The sequence below is a fragment of the Heloderma suspectum genome, chromosome 6 (assembly GCF_057233095.1).
Source record: "Heloderma suspectum isolate Gila_16-S chromosome 6, 16-S_ref, whole genome shotgun sequence".
Lineage (NCBI taxonomy): Eukaryota > Metazoa > Chordata > Lepidosauria > Squamata > Helodermatidae > Heloderma > Heloderma suspectum.
The window spans coordinates 129,058,416-129,076,848 of record NC_139463.1 but is presented as its reverse complement, the minus strand read 5'-3'; the positions used below and the strand labels follow the sequence as shown (position 1 = coordinate 129,076,848).

Sequence of the window (18,433 nt, the reverse complement as noted above, 5' to 3'; positions counted from 1 at the left end):
CCTGCGCACCATGGCGCCCCTACGGGGCTGAGCGCATCCCTCGCCTCTCTGAAGGATCCTGGACTTGCAGAGACCAGTCAAGGCCAGCGAGGGCGGGGGGGGCGCCCCGCCCGGCGCCATGGCTGCCGAGGGAGGGAGGCCGGGCCGTTCGAGCAGCCCTAGGGGGCCGCAGCGTGCCCGGCCCGAGGCCGGCCTCCCGCTGTGGACGCTGGGGGGCGGTTTCCAGCAGAAGTGGCTGGCCGCGCTCCCCGCGCCCCTTGCTGGGTCTGGAAGACGAGGCCTCCCTTGGAAGAGGCTGGGGGCCGGCGGCGGAGGGGCGGGCATCCCCACCGGGCCCCGCATCTCCACTCTGCCCCTTCCATGCCTGGGTGGCTTTCCAGCAAGCCGAGATAAAAACCAGCCAGCGGGGCCGCGCCCCTCCACATGCGGGAGCCCAGCAGGGCGCGGGGACGCCGCGCGACACCTGCCCAGCTGCGAGGGCCGAGAGAAGTCGCAACCTGGGCCCTGCGGAGGGGAGGCGCCCTCGCCAGCAGGCCCCGATCCCGGCTTTTCGGGCAGCGCCAGAGCCGGGCAGACGCAGCTGGTGCCGCTTCGGGGCAGGGGGCGGAGGCCGAGTGCGGCGCCAGCCACGCCCCCCCGCTCGGCCCCCCACGGCGTAACGGAGGCGCGGACTCGGCAGACGGCTCTGGCGGTGGTCGCCACCTTTATTAAGCAGGGTCGCGGGAGCGATTCTTCAGCCGTGCTTCCAGCCGGGGTGGCGAGGAGACCGCGGGCCACAGACGCCCGCGCGCCCCAGACATAGTTCCCGCGAGTCTCCCGTGGAAAGGAGCCCACAAGCCCGAGGGGAGCAAGAGCCCGCGAGATGCCACCAAGGGCACGACTAGGGAGGGCCAGGCTGACCACGCGGGGGCTGCAAGGGACGCCTGCTCGGGGGGGCCGAGGGCGGTTCCCCACGGGGGGCCCTGCGGGAGCGAGAGCGGCGGAAGGGGGGGCGTGTGGGCCGGGGTGGGAACCGCCGCGGGGCGCCTTCGGCGCGAGTCCAGCCCCGTCCAGCCTCTGCCCCGCCGGCGGGCTGCCGGGGAGATGCCGCCTCCCCCATGGCGGCAGAGGCCCCTCGCCCCGCCCGGCCGCGGCGCTTCCGCCGCCCGCTGCGGGCTGGGGGCCGCACTCAGCCGGCGCTCGGCGCGCAGCCAGCCAGCCCGCGGCGGCGGCGCCCCCCCGCGGGGCTGCGCCCCCCCCAGCTTCGGGAGGAGGACGGACAGGGGCCGGGGGAAGCCCGAGGTCGGGGGCACATGGCAGTTCCGCCCTGCCCCCTCCCTGTCCCGAGGCTGTGCGGGACGGGGCAGGAGGGCAGATCTTCAGCACGGGCACGGTCTCGCCTCCTGGCCCCGAAATGGTGCGGCCCAAATGCCCGCCCCCGCCGCGCTCGGGCAGCCCCGCCACTTGGGGCCGCTTGCCCCACAGCCCTGCCACGGCGGCCTCCATCCCGCCTGCGTCACGCGGCGCTCTCGCGCTCCTGCTGAAGGCTGGGGGCTGACCGCTGCCGGCGCATGCGCGGCGGGGGGCTGCCACCAGGGGTGCCGGGCCGGTGCGGCGGGTACGGCTGGTGCTGGCGGGGGTAGTAGCTGTGCTTGCAGGCCTGACCGCGCTCTTGGGCCTGGCCGCGCTGGCCCCGCGCCTGCCCCCCCTCCAGCGAGCTGCGCCGGGCGGCCCGCTTGCGTGGGGGGGTGGGGCTGCCCGGCCGGGGCGGCCCAGGGCCCAGGGGTGCCGCCTCCTCGCCCCCGGCGCTGCCCCCCGCCATGAGCGCGGGCCCGGGCCCCCAGGAGCAGCGGTGCTGCGGGTTGCTCTTGAAGGGGAAGCGCAGCTTGCAGTCCTGCGGGGGGATGAACTTGCCCGGCACGCTGTGCAGCGGGCCGTGGCGCGAGTTTTTGGGCAGCGGCGGCAGCTGCGGGCTCTGCAGGCGGGCCTGCTCCTGCCGCAACCAGCGGAGACGCCCCCGGCGGAAGGCGGCGTCCTTCTCCATCAGGCGGGAGACCCGGTCGCAGCACGGCGGCGGCCCCCCGTCCTCCTGGGGGCGCAGTGGGTCCCGGCAGCCAGCCCGCTCCTTCGCCTCCCCCTCCGCAACGAGGCCCTCGGCGAAGAGCAGGGGGCCCCACTCATTCTCCAGGTCTTCGTCCTCCTGGGCGGGGAGCAAACGAGAGGAGGGGGAGAGGGCCTGGCGAGGAGCCCGCGCGCCAGGCCCGGGTCTGCCCCCGCGCCCCCCCCCCGCCGCGTGATGCAGGGCGAAGAGACCGCTCTCTCCGGGACGGATAGCCACTGTCGTCTCCTGCACACGCAGGGCCTGCATCAGGGTAGCTAATGAGTTTAGACGCCAGCTGTGAAATTCTAACAGCGGCAGTGGCAGGGCGAGAAAGGAGCAAGGGTTTGGGGCTCCTTGCCACAGAATGGAGATGTGTGTGTGTGTGTGTTTTATTTCTTTAAGCACAGAGTATATACCCTCTGTGACTAGAGAGCTGGGTCTGGGTTCAGGTCCAGCTTCTGCAACAGACTTTGAGTGCACTTTGGTCATTCATTCTCTCAGCTTCATTTCTCACCCACCTGGGAAATGGGAATAACACAAACCTCCTTGGTTTAGGGAGCAAAGATGCTCCAAACTGCACTCTGCCCGTGGAAAGCGTAAAAGCCACAGACAAATGAGGGGAAACCCAGAACAGGCAGAAGGGGACAGGCACCTGCTCTGTGACTGCAACCCTAGTGTTATGTGAGAAAGAGAGAAGGCCCAACCCAGCCTCGGGGCTCTTCTGATGCTCTTGGGGAAGAGTTACAATTTTTGCTGAAGCCAGCCACCATTCTCTCTGCACCACCATGTATCATTGTATTAACCTCCACGGTGAGTGGCTTGTGTAAGGAAAGGAAAGGTTCCTCCTGTGCAAGCACCGGGTCATTGCTGACTCCTAGGGGGACGCCGCTTGCACTGGCGTTTTCATGGCAGACTGCAGCGGGGTGGTTTGCCTTTGCCTTCCCCAGTCGTGACTACCTTTCCCCCAGCAAGCTGGGTACTCATTTACCGACCCGGAAGGATGGAAGGCTGATTCGACCTGAGCCGGCTACCTGGGGCCCGGCTTCAGCTGGGATCAAACTCAGGTCATGGGGAGAGTTTCAGTTGCAATACTGCCACCTACCACTCTGCGCCACACGAGGCTCTCGTGGCCTGTGTAAATGTGATGCAAAATGTGGAGAGAATTCCGTCATCCCACTCTGTAACAGAGGGTGCCTCTGCGGGCTGTAGTGGATATTGTCAGACTGTAGAGATCCACATTCTCTACAGGCCCATTTGAATCATGGAATCCAACCCTACTATTCGGATTCAAATCCGTGCAGTGGGCCTTGGGCCTAACCAACCGCATGTGGTTGTTGTGAGGATAGTGTGTGTGTGTGTGTGTGTGTGTGTGTGTGTGTGTGAGAGAGAGAGAGAGAGAGAGAAAGAGAAAGAGAAAGAGAAAGAGAAAGAGAGAAGGTACATTGACATCTGTGGCACAGTGGCTACTCAGTTTGTGCTGTGAATGTGGCAGGATTCTTTCATCAGAGGTTTGTTCCCAATAACTCAAACAGTCTTTCGCACGCACACGCACACACTCACAGCCAACCCACAGAGGTAAGGAATCTGAATCAAGCTTATTGATCAACACTGTCACCCAGAATTGAGGCCACGTTTGAGGCTGATATGCAGAAAGGCATATGGGGGTGGGGGGTGGGGGGGAGAAAGCACCATGAACCTGGATCTCCACAACAGCAGAATGACACTGAATCATGCTGGGGGACACACAGCAAGGACGCACAATTGCAGCCTTCCCAGGCCTGGTGCCCTTCAGACTACAACCCTCATCATGTGGAGGGCAGGAGTTGTAGTCCAACACATCCAGAAAGCACCAGGATGGGGGAGGCGGGTCTATCGCCTTCCCGCCCTGCACACGGGCTTCTGAGGCATGTGGCTGGCCATGGCACCAGACGGGCCTTTGGCCTGACCCTGCTTATGAGCTCTTCCAATATACCTGTGGAAGAGCTACAATTCTTGTTGAGGCTGGCCAGGTTTCTATTCCCTTATGTTTGTAAAAAGTAAAATGTTTCCTCTGTGTGCTGTTCAAGGGACAGCGGACTGCCTGAAACAGTGGGGAACAGCGGTGGCGGCCTTTGCCTGGAACAGGTGCCCAGGGCAGCAGCTCACCTGGGCAGAGATGGGGATGACCCGCTCCATCTTGACCACTCGATCCCGCAAGGACCGGATTTCCTCGTCCTTCATGTTGTTCTGGATCTTCACCTCCTGCAGGATGTCCGTCAGCTTGTCGATGTGAGCGCGGAGATCATCTACGTCAGCGCCGGGAGTGCCGGCCCGGCCATCTGCACTGGTGCCGGTGCCATCGGACTCACCCACGCCGACCGTGTCCCAGACGTCCCGGGCCACAGCGCGCCAGCTGTCGCGCTCACTGGGGTTGCGCTTGCCGTAGAGGCGGCACAGCTCCTTCATCTTGACGATGCTCATGGCCTCGATCTCCTGGCGGGAGTGCCGGAAGTCGTTGAGGGCCACCTCGTAGCAAATCTCTTTGACTGCCTGCATCTTGAGGTCAGCCAGTGTCAGCCAGCGAGGGTCCTTGGCCACCCGCCGGCGCTGTGGGATCTGGTACACGCGCAGCGGCTCCCGCTTCTTGCCAGAGCTGGGCAGGCCACAGCGGCGCACGATGGTCTGCACTTTGGTGGCAGGGAGCTTCTCACGCAGAGATGAGATGAGGCGCCAACTCTCCTCACACGAGCGCTTGTCCGAGTCGTCGCCACTATCAGAATCTGCATACTGGGCAGTGGGGAGAAAGAAGGGACAGAACTGAGGAGGGATGGGGTCCCGATATACTTCACACCCTCAGCCCCAAACTTGTCACTGTAAACCAACGTACTTGATGGCCCGTTGCTTCTTGCCTGCAACCCCCTCTGCCCCGCCCCGCCCCAGCTGATCTGCTGTGAGCACCAGTTCCACCTCCTCCTCAGGAGAGCGGCCAAAGAGATGCTGAGGATGCACACAGCCGTGGCCGCCTCAGGGCACATCCCACAGCTCTGGAAGCCTCTTGCCGTGTCTCTCATGCCTCGCCTCCCCCTCCTGCACTGGCAAGCATACCACCCAGCGCATGCATGCGCACAGCCCATACCAGTCTTTGCTGCTCCAGAAGCAAGTCGGCCTCCTCCTTCTCCCGACGATATTGGGTCTCCAAGTCCTGGAGTCTGTGTGTGTCAATGGGGGAAAGTGAAACAGGAGATTGTGACCCAAAGCTGGTTCAGCATAGGGACGTCCTTGCCCCCCAAGCCACACTAAAGGACTCACATGCCCCATGTCTTAAGGCAGGGCTGTCACAACAGGAGTTTTCTCCTGTTTTCACATGACCACCTTGCAAAAAGGTTTGCAACGTGTCAGAAAGAAAAGCGCCAGTGAGGACATGGCAGTTTGGGAAACCACTTTCACGTGGCAAGATTGCAAGTTCCCACGCCCTGAAAATGGGCTAGAAAAGAGGCCTTCTGGTCATGTTCAGTTTGTGCTTCACTGAGAGAACCCAGCTAACTTAAAGCCCTTGGCCCATGTGACGCCACGCCCATTCCCAGACTGCCCCCCCTGCCCCCAGCTGGTTTGGGGGGCCCCTTCGTCACTACACCGTGCTGTTTTTCCAGGTCTCTGCCCGGAGGCAGGCCCGCACCTCTTCTCCATCTCCAGCTTAATGTCGATGCCTTGCTTCTCGAGCAGCTCCCGCTGAGCAAAGTTCCAGTCAACAGCCTCGGCCTGGCCCTCGGGGGGGGCGCTGCGCTCCCGCTCCAGCCGCGCCTGCTCGGGGTGGTTGAAGCGGAAAACGTGGTTCTTGCCCATCACAATGCGGCTGCCTTGACAGGAAGGGGGGGCGGGATGCAGAGAAGGCATCAGCCAAGCAGGAGGAACGCGGTGCGGGCTCTGAAGGTATACAGGCTGGGGGGGCGGGGGGGAAGCATAGCAATTCCTGCAGATGCCGACAAGTGCTCCCACACCGCTCCACATGCAGCGGCCCACGTGCACGTCGCAAAGGGACACAGGTGCCAGGAGGCACGGGTGGCTGGCTGGCAACAGGAGATGGGGGGGTGGCATCGGGTGTCCTGCCGCTTCGCATGGGGCACAGTCCCCGCTGGACTCCACAAAAGCTGCCCGAGGACAATCAGCCTTTCCCAAGTTGGCGCCCTCCAGCTGTGTTGGACTACAACTCCCAACATCCCCCAGCCAGCTTGGGGAAGGCTGCAGTGGCGCCTCATCAGCCAAATCTGCCAGTCTTAACGGCACCCCAGGTCTGCCAGCCTCCCAGCCTCACGCTGCCTCCCCCTTGGGAGGGCTGGCTGGTCAGCCAGGGAGGCCGGCCGGTCCCCGTGGCACATCTGACACGCTTCCCTCGGAACCAGGGGCTCCTGGCCCCTCCCAGCGCTGTGTTTCGAAGGCAGCTGCCAAGTGGTGGCTGGAGCAAAACAGGCCGGGCCCAAACGCCGCACCTCCTGGCCCGGGGGTCACCTCCACTCGGAAGGAGGCAAAGAGATGCCGCTTGCACATCATGCACCATGCCCCCAACGCTACCTGATCTCAGCGCCAGGGGCTCCATCACCTGCTTCCCGTTGACGTAGGTCTCGGCCCCCTCGCGCGGCTCCAGCGTGACGACAGCTGCAAGAGAAGGGGGCCGGAGATCAGGGAACACGGTCTGCCAAGACCCACCACTACAGGCAGGCTGGGGGGCATGAGACAGAGCCAACCATGCCCACTTGCTTCCACTGCCACCCCCTGCCCTCCCCAATCGTTGCAGTCCAGGCCGGCTCCACCGCGAGGGCTGTTTGGCTAAAATGCCAACAGGGACAGAGGCAGGTCAGGACAAAGGAATGCATCTGGATCTGAGGTGGGGGGAAAACATGAAGCAGTAAAGCGTGACAGAAAGGCTGGAGGGCAGGAGGGTGGGGCCTGCCCTTCGGTCACCCAGTAAGGCAGCCCAACCTCCCCACCCCACACGAACCACAGACAGTCCAATACCTGCCGGCGGGCTGCCAAGGGCCCTGCTCCACGCAAGCACAAAGAGAGGGAGAGGAACGCCGTCATTACGGAACAAGGCAGAATTCCCACTCGCAGCGGCGCGCCCGCGCCCAGGGCCACGTGCCCCCCGCGCGCCCCTGCTCACCTTCTCCGGACTCCCTGGTGACGCTGCGGAAGGAACAGTGTTGCTCTTGAATGAACTGCCCTGTCAGCTTGATATCCACGTTCTGCTGGCCGACTCTGGAGCAGGGAAGGGAGGGCCAAGCGAGAAAGAGGGAGGGTGAGCGTGTGGGTCTGGAGCAGCCCCACGCACCAACTCGCCACGGCCCAGAGGGCCTTACCGGGTGACGCCGTCCTTGATGTGGTAGAGGAGGCACTCGGACATCAGTGGATCCTCATTCAAGTTCACCAGGTGTGGAGTCTGCGTGAGACAGACATGGCGTCCGCTGCGGGGAGACAGACCGCCTCTTGCCAGCCCAAGCCAGGGGCTGCATCTTTCACAGGAGCGGATGCGTCGGAAGCGCGGCCACAAGGCCAGGGCGCCTTGAAGGGCATCGCAGGGAGCGACCGCGAAACTGGCGCCACCATGTGGCCGGCCACTGCACACACGCAATGCATCCCGAGTTCATCAGAAGGGGCTTAACATGGCAAACTCCCCACAAGCTGATTCTCCCCACTCAAAAGCTGGGCAACTGTGCACACCTTATGCGACTGAACCAACCACAGTCTTGGAGGACCTGCAAGATGGCTTCACTGCATCAAGAAGGGGCAGCTTGCAGGGGCCTTCGGCAAGGTGTGATAGCTCAGGAGTGAAGCATGCAGGAGGTCCCAGGTCCCACCCCGCCATCTCGGGTGGCAGGGCTGGGAAGAAAGACCCCAGCCCGAGACCCTGGGAGCCGCTGCCATACCATGCAGTGGGCTGAATGGACAAGTAGAACGCTGCCTCTCGCCAGGGCAGTCTACACTTGATGCCTGGCCCTACATGTGCACACACGTGTGGCCACACGTGCTTACCTTCTTGGGGGAAAAGACCCCAACGGTGCCCCCGTCCTCCCGGAGAGCTACGCCCATCTCCGCCAGGAGAGCCTCTCTGCAGGAGGAGGACAGAGAGAAGGGAGCCTTCAGCCAGGGGCCCCAAGCTGAGAACCTCAGAAGGGCCCTGGTGGATCAGGCCCCAGGGGGCCCATCTCATCCAGCGTCCTGTTCCGAGAGTGACCAGCCAGATGCCCCCATGGGAAGTCCGCGCAGGAGCACCCTCCCGCTCGTGCTCCCCAGCCACTGGCACACGGAGGCACGGCTCAGCCATTTCCGCTGTTGGCAAAGGACTGGACCTGCGTGTGACTGCATCCAGGGCATGCTTGTCCTGGGCCACAGAAAGTCACCTTTGGGGGCATGAAGGTGACACACGTTGAGCAAGATCTGCATATCCTGTATTTTCGTATTGCTTCTTGTGCAAGCTCGGCAGAGGGGAAGGACAACGCACCGCACTGAAGCCCTGCTTCACCCCGCCACAGCTGCTCAGCTCAGCTACCCTTGGGTTTTGGGAAAGCTCAAATGCTTTCAGGCCTTGCCTTTGCAGTGATAATGGGCTACAGACATGTTTAGCTACCTATCTAAATATCCCAAAGAGAGAGAACATCCACGGCCCAGATCCAAGGGAACCCCTCCTTCCTTAGCAAGATACTGCAGGGAAGTGGCAGGGGGGTGGGGGGCTGGAGACCCCCCCGCCCGAGGGGCTGCTGCTCTCACCGCTCCATCCGGATGGCCTCCGTTTTCCGCAGTTTTTCCTCCCAGGTCTCATTGAGTTCAGCAATGATCTTCTCTGTCTCCTATGAGGGCAGGAAAGCGAATCGGGGGGGGGGGGGGAGAATGCAAATCGGGGGAGAATGCCTTGCAGAAAAACAGACCCCCCCGTCACTGCCGCCACCACCTCTCTGCTACAGGCCAGCACTGTGCCTGGGCCAGGAGGGAGCCCAGGCCCCAGGGGCCCAGGGAGAGCAGCCCCGCAATGAGCCTCACGTCGCCATAGCAGAGCACGCCCCGCCCCAGGCTGCTAAGCCTCCGCGGCTCTGACGCCTGGGGGAATGTGGGCTGGGCTAGAGGGTGGGCGTGGGCGGGGGGGCTTTTATTCAGTGTGGCGCAGGAGGCGGGAAGGCTCCCTGCTGCTAGCCAAGCGCCTCAGCGGAAAGCGTGGACCTCAGTGCAGCCTGCCTCGGAGCACCAGCGCCGCCTCGAGGGCGGGCGAGGCTGGGCTCTGTGGCGTGTCTGGGAAGGAGGGGACAGAACTGCCCCAGGCCACGTCACTGGCGTGGGCTGCATCACTCGCCATTCTTCCTCGGCACCTCACCCTGCATCGGGCTCCCTGTTCGGAGGGGGCTGGGAAAAGCCCGGGGCTGCACTAGGTCCCGCTCATCCCACCTGGAGCCTCTCCATGGCCTCCTCCGTGCAGATGGCCTCCTCCTCCGTGGCAGGGTGGTAGGGCTCCAACTCCCCGTTGAGGGTCGCGGGCTCCAGCAGGAGGGAGGATTCCGCCATCAGGGCAAAGGGTGAGGCGGGGATGCCCAATCCGCCACCAGAGCCATCGGGCTTGGCTCCTAGAAACGCACGTGCAGTGAGGAGCTGGACACCTCCTGCTTCCCAAAGGCAGCCCCCTGGCGCCGCCAAGTCCTTGCGTCTCCTGCACTGCAGGGAGAGACCTCCCAAGGCTACGAGGGCTCCATTTTGGCTCCCCATCTCAACACTCAGCCACAGCACACGCAGAATGTACTTCTGAGCACGCGAAGAGCAGCTTGGATCCCTTCCTCCCCAAGGGCACTTGCATCCATCTCCCCGCCCCTCATGCTCCTACCCAGGAAGGTGGCAGCCGAGAGCCCCTGTGCGGAGAGCAGGTCCCGGAGCCTGGCCACTTCTTCCTTGAGCTCACGGATGAGCCGGGCATTGGGATCCTCATTGATGACAGCGTTGCAGCGGATCTGCTTGGTGCGGTCAGCATAACTAGGGGAGAGAAGGGAGGGAGGGAGGGGGAGAGAGGGAGGAGGGCAGCAATGAGAAGGCGGTGATGTGGAAGTGAGAGAGAAGAGAGCCAGCCCTGTTCCGGTCTCAGCACAACAGTGGGGAAGATGCCCCGGCTACACTATTATTTATTTATTTATTTATTTATTTATTTATTCATTCATTCATTCATTCATTCATTCATTTCATTTCTATACCGCCCAATAGCCGAAGCTCTCTGGGCGGTTCACAAAAACTAAAACCAAACAACACACAATAAAACAATTTAAAATATATAGAACATTAAAACCACAATATAACACTACAACCACAATAAAACCTAGCAGCAGTACAGGAGTTTAAAATACAGATTTAAAACAGCAAAGATAAAAATTTAGAAAGCTAAAATGCCTGGGAAAATAAAAAGGTCTTCACCTGGCGCCGAAAGGAGTACAATGTAGGCGCCAGGCGAACCTCACTAGGGAGCTCATTCCAGAGCCACAACAGAAAAAGCCCTCCTCCTAGTAGCCACCCGCCTCACTTCCTTTGGCAGGGGCTCACGGAAAAGGGCCGCTGATGATGATCTTAAGGTCCGGGCAGGCACATATGGGAGGAGGCGATCCTTCAGGTAACCTGGCCCCAAGCCATTAAGGGCTTTGAATGTTAACACCAGCACTTTGAATTGGGCCTGGAAATGGACTGGCAGCCAGTGCAGCTGGAAAAGTACTGGCGTAATATGAGCTCACAGGCCAGTCCCTGTTAACAATCTTGCTGCCCTATTTTGGACCAGCTGAAGTTTCCGGACCGTTTTCAAAGGCAGCCCCACATATAACGCATTGCAGTAATCCAGACGAGAAGTTATCAGAGCATGGATAGAGGGGTCCACACTAGAGGGTGGACCCCTGGCTCCATCCTTCCCTGGACCTCCCCCCTACCCATATATCTGCCACCTCAGCTCACCGGAGGGTGCTCAGCGTCTCCTCATAGTTGATGTCTGCTGGGCTGAGGGCAGCAATCATGGCGGTGCGGGAATTGCCCCCTGAGGAACAGGAAAAGAGGAAGTGGGGCATGGAAGGAGGCGCATAGGGTGGGCTGGGAATACCCACTTCCTAGCTGCCTGCCTTTGGAATGGTTAAAAATAACAATGTCCAAAGCTCTGGGGCGCCAATGCCAACATTTCTAGGCCCTTGAGGCTTTCCCCCAGCCCGGCCTAAGAGGACACAGAAACACCCATCTCTGACTCCACAGGACCAGCCTCCTGAATCTTCCTAGGGAAGTTCGTCCCAATGAAGCAGCCTTCAACCATGCTGGCGAGGGCTGCTGGGACTTGTGGTCCAACACATCTGAAGGGCACCAGCATGGGGAAGGCTGCTGGAATGCAGTAATCCTAAAATGTGAACTTCCTCCTCCTCCTCCAATCCACGTTCACATTTTTGTCCCAACCTGAGCCTTTCCCCCCACCCACTGCCACCCTCCCTCTAAAGCAGAGGTGGGGAGCTTATTGGGGGGGGGCAACTTATCCCCCCACGACCCCCCTGTGGGCAGTATGAGAGAAGGGGCAGGGCCACGCCCCCTGACACTGCCCGGTTCCGGGCTTCAAGGCCTGCAGGCCTTCCGCCACACCTGACGGCTCAGTCAGGACACCGGACGGGTGATGCACGTCGTGCGCTACTCGCCCTCCCAGCTGCGAAGACAAGCAGCACGCGAAAGCCGAACAACCCCCGCGGTTACTTCCAATCAGGATCAGAAGTACGGTATGGATGACAGCAGGGATTCCAGCTGCGGCGTGCAGGGGAGTCCCACTGTTGCCGCCAACTGCTGACAGGAGACAACGGCGGGATGCCCCTCCGTGTGGCGGCAGGGCGGCAAGCCCCGCTGCCGTCCCACAGTGGCCTCCAGGGCCCGGATGGGGAGCCTCCATGGACTGGATGAGGCCCGTGGGCTGGAGGTCCTCCACCCCTGACCTAAAGTGATCCCTGCCTTCCTGCCCCCAGCTCTGCCTTGCCAGAGTCTCTCTCCGATGCCCCTGCCTTCCCTGTCCCCACCTCCAAAAATGGTCCCTTCTGCGCTCACCCAAGTTCTCTTTCAGCAGCCAGGTGAGCACAGAGTCACGGTAAGGGATGAATTCAGACTTCTTTTTCTTGCTGTTTTGCTGGAGAGGGAGGAAGGGTGAGAGAAAAGCATCCCCTCCCCTCCCCCCCATCAGCCTACCGTTCTCCCGCACTGCACAGACGTGGGAGGAGGAAAAAGGGAACAGCAAAATGAACAAAAAGAGGCGGTTTCCTCCTGGCCCGGTGGGAGGGTCAGGGGGCTGCACGGAAACGCCGAGCCTGAACCCAGGAGACAGCCTCCAAAGCCAGGGGGGGACAGCTGTGCCCCTCCCCCGTGCTCTCCCAGGGCGCTTCGCAGCGGGGCCAGAGCCTGCAGAGCGGCTGATCAGAAGAGGAAGCCCAGAGGGCTTTTCACAGGGGACCTTTCTGCAACATCCCCCAGGCTGCTGGCCGGCCGCGTACTGGGGAGGGGCTTGGCTGCTCCCTCTTCGCCAACCTTCCTGGGACTAGCAGAAGCAGAATCCTGGCCCTCCACTGTGTCCTGCCCCTCACTGCCCCACACAGACATTGTCCCTGAACCTCTGCAGCACCTTAGACTGAAGAATGAGGAGAAACCTGGAACCCTAAACAAGCCCCAAAGAGCGTCGCTTACCATCTCTGCCAGTGCTGAGATGACTTTGCCCAGCGTAGTCAGAGATTTGTTGATGTTGGCACCTTCCTGGAAAAGGGGAGGGGGGAGGGGGGGAGCAAGAGCGCGCGCATCTTGGTTAGAATGAAGCCCCATATACGCTCATGTGCGCACAGAGTGACTGGGAGGGCTTAACCTATTTATTATTTATTTATTATTAAATTTATTAATCGCCCATCTGGCTGGTCACCCAGCCACTCTGGGTGATGTACAACGTACAATAAAACAGTTTAAAACAATAAAATTCTACAATAAAAACATGTTCTAAAATACCCTAACCCACCCCAAATGCCTGCCTGAACAACCACGTTTTTAATGCACGATGGAAGCTCATTAAAGAGGGGGCATGGCGGAGTTCCCTAGGGAGGGAGTTCCACAGAGCGGGGGCCACCATAGAAAAGGCCCTCTCCCTCATCCCCACCTGTCTAGCTGTCCTGGCTGATGGGACAGAGAGAAGGCCATCTGAGGCTGATCTGGTTGAGCGGCCTGTCTGGTGCTGCTGGAGGCGCTCCTTGAGATAGGCTGGGCCGGAACCATATAGGGTTTTAAAGGTCAAAACCAACACCTTGAATTTGGCCCGGAAAACAACTGGTTTTCCAGTTGTTAAAAACCTAGACTCACCCCCACAAACATGGCCACTTCGGCATCCACGAGGTGAGCTCTTACCTTTAACCTCACGCCCTTTGCCCCCGACGAATCCGCTCGCTCGCTCCCAGCCAGGTCTACTAGGCTGATCTTGCTCACCTGGAAAGGAAGGAGAGAGGGGAGTGGAGAAGGTACGGGGCACGGGCGGCCCTCCTGGTGCTGGGCTGCTCTGTACCACAAGGGGTGGGAGCCACGCTCTGCACCCGCTGCTGGGACGCAAGTTGCAAACGCGGCGGAACGCCGGGGGTTCAGGCAACGAGGCCGGTTGTTCCAACCCAACCACAATGTCAGCACTGCTGCTCATCCCCGAGCCCAGTGTGATACACCAGTGATGATGAGCTAATGCTGAGGAGGAGGGGGGGATGACACGCACGTTTTTAGTTTTGCTAATGTTACCGAAGGGCCGAGAGAAGACGCAAGACATTTGGCATACGCTGCAAGGCACAGGTGCCCCAGCCAACCTCTTGCCTCCGCAAGCACAACTCCCTTGGCTGAGGAACAAAAGCCTCCACTGTGGATTGGGGCCGAAGCCAGGCCAGGCCTGGTGCAGAGGCTGGCTCTCCACCACACCAAGTGGCCGGAGCGTGCCCACCTCCCAGAAGGCCCCCCCACCCCCCGCCCCGCCCTGTGACTGCCACAATCTCACCTTCTCAGTGTCAAGGTCCGTGAGTTCGTCATGACGGCGCTGGGTGAACACAATGGTGAAGACGGCGTGGGAGCGGCTGCTGGTCTCGTTCATGTTGGTGGCAGCGACAGTCCTGGAAACCGGGGGGGGGGGGGGGGTTATGCGAGTGAAGGCAGGAGAGGACTCCCAGCCACCATCAATTCTGGCTCACACACACCCACCCCTGCTCCAAGTTGGTCCATTTCCTTCTTTCCCAAAAGAATCTAGAACTCCTAGAAATCTCCCCATCCCATGTTTTGGGATCCCTTTGCAAAGCCCCTTCTCCTCTCTCAGTCAGCAGAGAGCTACCTGGCTTTATTGCCACAGTCCATGAGATCTGCAATATCTTCATAGGAGGTTACAGCAAGCTTGGAGAGGTCTTCAACGTAGGGCCCCATGATGGGGTGCTCCCGCACACGCAGGTTTCCACGACTTTTGGGGTTCAGGAGATCACGCACACGCTCACAGTAGATTTCCATGTAGCTCACCTGGGCAAGGCGGCCGGACACAGGACGTTATGAAAGGAACACCCAGCAAGGGGGCAGGAGGCTGGGAGCATGGAAGGGGCGTCTGGGGGTAGGAAGGGGGGGCAGGAAGGGGCAGCACTGACCTCCACAGAACAGGAGAGGCTGGGGGAGTTGTTCTCATTCACTCGGGCAAAGAGATCTTCACAGAGCTGGAGAGAAGGAAGAGGGAGGAGCAGATCAGAGCTCGTGGGGGTCGGGGCAGGGTTTAATTCATCCAAACCTACAGTGGAGCTCAAGGGGAGGGGAGGGAAGGGGGGCAACAAAAAACAAGGACAGCCTGGATCATCTTCCCTCGCTGTCCCTCTTTACTATTTTATGCTGTAAGCCGCCTTGGGAGGGCTTCTGCCCTGAAAGGCAGCCAAGAAATGTCTGAAATAAACACACACACACACACACACACACACTATGTTCGGTCCCCAGCACCACTGTCCAAGCCCTCCCCCCTTCTCTCCACCCCCGCCCCCTGGCCAGCACCTGAGGGATGATGCCTTGCTGGTTCTGCTCCTGCTTGCCCATCATGGTGTACGACTTGCCAGCCCCTGTCTGCCCATATGCAAAGATGCAAACGTTGTAGCCCTCAAAGGCATGGAGCAGCATCTCCTCGCCAATGTCTTTGTAGACCTGCCTCTGGGACACAAAGTTGGGGTCCTCCTCCTAGAAGAGAAAGAACCCGCTGCATGGCGTTCCAAGGGCTGCGGCTGCCTCCCTCTCATTGGCCTGGCTCCAAGCCCAGGGCTCAGCCGAGGGCTGTTCTGCTGCTGGACCAACCCAGGCACCTGGTTATGGCACACACCCACCCCCAGAGCTCTTATCCCCCCACTCAGGAAACTCACCGAGGTATGAGACCAGTAGGAATAGTCAAAGGTGAAATTCTTGAGGGCATCCTTTGCCTGCTTGGGATTGGCAATACCTGCAGAGAAGGATTGAAGAGCCCAAATGAAATTCAGGCGGGAGAGCATACGCGTGCGCCACCTTCATGAACTGCTTGCTGTGAGGCTGAATTATGGGAGCTGCGGTCCAACAATTCCGGAGCGAGGCGCGTTGGGACAGCTGGCGAAGAGGGACAGCGGCGTATTCTGCACACGCAAAAAGGAGTTGTATGGCTTATGAACCACAATACTAAATCCGAAAATGATTCTGGCAACACCATGCCTACGAGGCCCACCTTCAAGGGAGCTGCAAGTGTTGATCAAGTGACTGGGTAGATGACCCATTCAAGCTGTACCAAAGCCTTTCCCAACCTGGGTCCCCCATCATGCTGCGGGCTACAACTCCTATCAGCCCCAGGTGGCATGGCCAATGGTCAGGAATTACGGGAACTGTTGGGCTACTACAGAGAGAGCTTCAGCTATTGGGTGGTATAGAAAAGAAATGAAATAAATACAGCAGATTGGGGAAGGATGTGTATGCCATCTCTCTCTCCCCCTCCCCCCCACTCTTCTCCCTGTGCCAACGTGGAGGAGGAGGAAGAGCAGGATGGTTGTCCAGCATGCATCTCAAGCAAGCTGGGATTTTGCACTTCAGGCGTGAAACTGGTTTTCCTTCTAGCAGCCACACAGAATTTAAGAGGGTGCTCTTGGCTGACCTCAGAGCACACAAGGTCTGATCCTGGAACTGGATCAGACCAAAGGGGGCCCCTCAAGCCCGCAGCATCCTGCATTCCCACTGTGGCCATCCAGATGCCCCAAAGGGGAGCCCACAAGCAGGGCAGGAAGGCAAGAGCCCTTCATGGTGGGCTGCCTCTGAACTTGGAGGCTCTATTTAGCTCCTGTGGCCAGCGGCCACTGGTTGTAATGAGACCTGGGAGAGGAGGTAGGTAAACCATTCACAGCTTTGGAGGCCAGACCCAGCATCTTGGGTGGTGCCTTAAGACAATCAGCTGAGATGCATTTCCTGCACACATAAAAAGCATTAGTCCACGAGGGGGAAAATCCACAATGGGGCAATACTATTATTAGGATCAGCCAAATTGTCGCAGAAGAACCCCAAAGCTTGCATGTTCTTTCGTGACATTATGGTTGGCCATACTGAAGGTACTGCCCGACTTTATTCTTCTCACACACACATGCAGCATGTTCACCAACATCAATGGCACCTCTGAAAAGTCTACCCTGCTCTGCATCCCATCCCATCCCAGCCCTGTCTCCCTCCCTCCTGCTCTCTCCCAACTCTACTGCTCAGTTTGAAACCCCTGTTCATTATGTCTGCCCATGGCATGGCAGGAGGGTGATGGCAAGGAAGGGGCTAGGAAAGAGTCGGGTAGATGGCCAGGCTCTCGTTTAGTAATCCCAGGTTTTGCTGATGGAAAGTTTGTGTGTGTGTGGGGGGGTCCTTTAAACAAGACAATATCAGACAGTGCCAGTCTCCAGGACTGTCTGATTTACTCCAGAGAAAGAGTCCCCAGTGCACAGCACCACCAGTCTGCAGCACATGGAGGTCAGTGGCTGGCTTCTGAGCGGGGGGCGGGGCAGGGGCGCCCACCTAGAAGGGGCCACAGCTCAGAGGCAGGGCACGTGCTTGGCATGCAGATGGTCCAACATTCACTCCCCAGCAGCATCCCCATTTGTTTTAAAGGATCAGGTGTTTATTTCATTTATTTACAAGATTTATAAGCCGCCTTTTGTAGACCCAGGAAAGCTGCTGGTCGTCAGGGTGTAGCTCAGCCTTCCCCAACCTGGTGCCCTCCAGATGTAGAATCATAGAATCATAGAATCATAGAATCATAGAATAGTAGGGTTGGAAGGGGCCTACAAGGCCATCGAGTCCAACCCCCTGCTCAATGCAGGAATCCAAGTCAGACCATCCCTGACAAATGGCTGTCCAGCCTCGTCTTGAAGGCCTCCAGTGTGGGAGAGCCCACCACCTCCCCAGGTAATTGGTTCCATTGCCGTATTGCTCTGACACTCAGGAAGTTTTTCCTGATGTTCAGTCGGAATCTGGCTTCCTGTAACTTGAGCCCATTATTCCGTGTCCTGCACTCTGGGATGATCGAGAAGAGATCCTGGCCTTCTTCTCTGTGACAACCTTTCAAGTACTTGAAGAGTGCTATCATATCTCCCCTCAGTCTTCTCTTCTCAAGGCTAAACATGCCCAGTTCTTTCAGTCTCTCTTCATAGGGCTTTGTTTCCAGTCCCCTGATCATCTTTGTTGCCCTCCTTTGAACCCTCTCCAGCTTGTCTGCATCCTTCTTAAAGTGTGGTGCCCAGAACTGGACACAGTACTCCAGAGGAGGCCTAACCAGTGCTGAGTAGAGGGGAACTAGTACTTCCCGGGATTTGGAAGCGATGCTTCTATGAATGCAGCCCAAAATAGCATTTGCCTTTTTTGCAGCCACATCACATTGTTGGCTCATATTCAGCTTGTGATCGACGACAATTCCAAGATCCTTCTCGCTCGTAGTGTGGTTGAGCCACGTATCCCCCATCTTGTAACTGTGCATTTGGTTTCTTTTTCCTAGGTGCAGAACTTGGCATTTGTCCCTATTAAATGCCATTCTGTTGTTTTCTGCCCAGCACTCCAGTCTATCCAGATCACTTTGAATTTTGTTTCTGTCTTCCAAAGTATTAGCTATCCCTCCCAATTTTGTGTCATCTGCAAATTTGATCAGCATTCCCTGCACCTCCTCCTCCAAGTCATTAATAAAAATATTGAAGAGCACTGGGCCCAGGACTGAGCCCTGCGGTACCCCACTCGTTACCTCTCCCCAGCTTGAGAAGGTCCCATTGATAAGCACTCTTTGAGTCCGATTCTGTAGCCAACTGTGGATCCACTGGATCGTTGTTTCATCTAGCCCAC

At 59.3% G+C, this 18,433-nt stretch overlaps 1 protein-coding gene across 6 annotated transcripts in view; it reads right to left on the bottom strand.

The window, feature by feature from the left end:
- Positions 1 to 1,405: 1,405 nt before the first annotated feature.
- The window catches only part of KIF1C (kinesin family member 1C), a 58,536-nt gene continuing 41,508 nt past the window's right edge, over positions 1,406 to 18,433 (bottom strand). For 4 of the 6 annotated variants that reach the window (XM_084806854.1, XM_084806857.1, XM_084806856.1 and 1 more), the window contains 20 exons: positions 15,472 to 15,548; positions 15,113 to 15,292; positions 14,722 to 14,787; positions 14,421 to 14,599; positions 14,094 to 14,205; positions 13,469 to 13,546; positions 12,767 to 12,832; positions 12,137 to 12,215; positions 11,024 to 11,102; positions 9,921 to 10,066; positions 9,491 to 9,666; positions 8,822 to 8,901; positions 8,087 to 8,162; positions 7,414 to 7,493; positions 7,218 to 7,312; positions 6,629 to 6,712; positions 5,736 to 5,916; positions 5,196 to 5,268; positions 4,226 to 4,846; positions 1,406 to 2,179 (listed from right to left, as the gene is read on the bottom strand). In XM_084806854.1, the coding sequence (XP_084662980.1) occupies positions 1,496 to 2,179; positions 4,226 to 4,846; positions 5,196 to 5,268; positions 5,736 to 5,916; positions 6,629 to 6,712; positions 7,218 to 7,312; positions 7,414 to 7,493; positions 8,087 to 8,162; positions 8,822 to 8,901; positions 9,491 to 9,666; positions 9,921 to 10,066; positions 11,024 to 11,102; positions 12,137 to 12,215; positions 12,767 to 12,832; positions 13,469 to 13,546; positions 14,094 to 14,205; positions 14,421 to 14,599; positions 14,722 to 14,787; positions 15,113 to 15,292; positions 15,472 to 15,548 (3,212 nt within the window). In that variant the 3' untranslated portion in view covers positions 1,406 to 1,495. Of the gene's footprint in view, positions 2,180 to 2,570; positions 3,394 to 3,657; positions 4,847 to 5,195; positions 5,269 to 5,735; positions 5,917 to 6,628; positions 6,713 to 7,217; positions 7,313 to 7,413; positions 7,494 to 8,086; positions 8,163 to 8,821; positions 8,902 to 9,490; positions 9,667 to 9,920; positions 10,067 to 11,023; positions 11,103 to 12,136; positions 12,216 to 12,766; positions 12,833 to 13,468; positions 13,547 to 14,093; positions 14,206 to 14,420; positions 14,600 to 14,721; positions 14,788 to 15,112; positions 15,293 to 15,471; positions 15,549 to 18,433 lie in introns of those variants that run through there. The other 2 variants (XM_084806859.1, XM_084806858.1) reach the window with 2 other exon arrangements.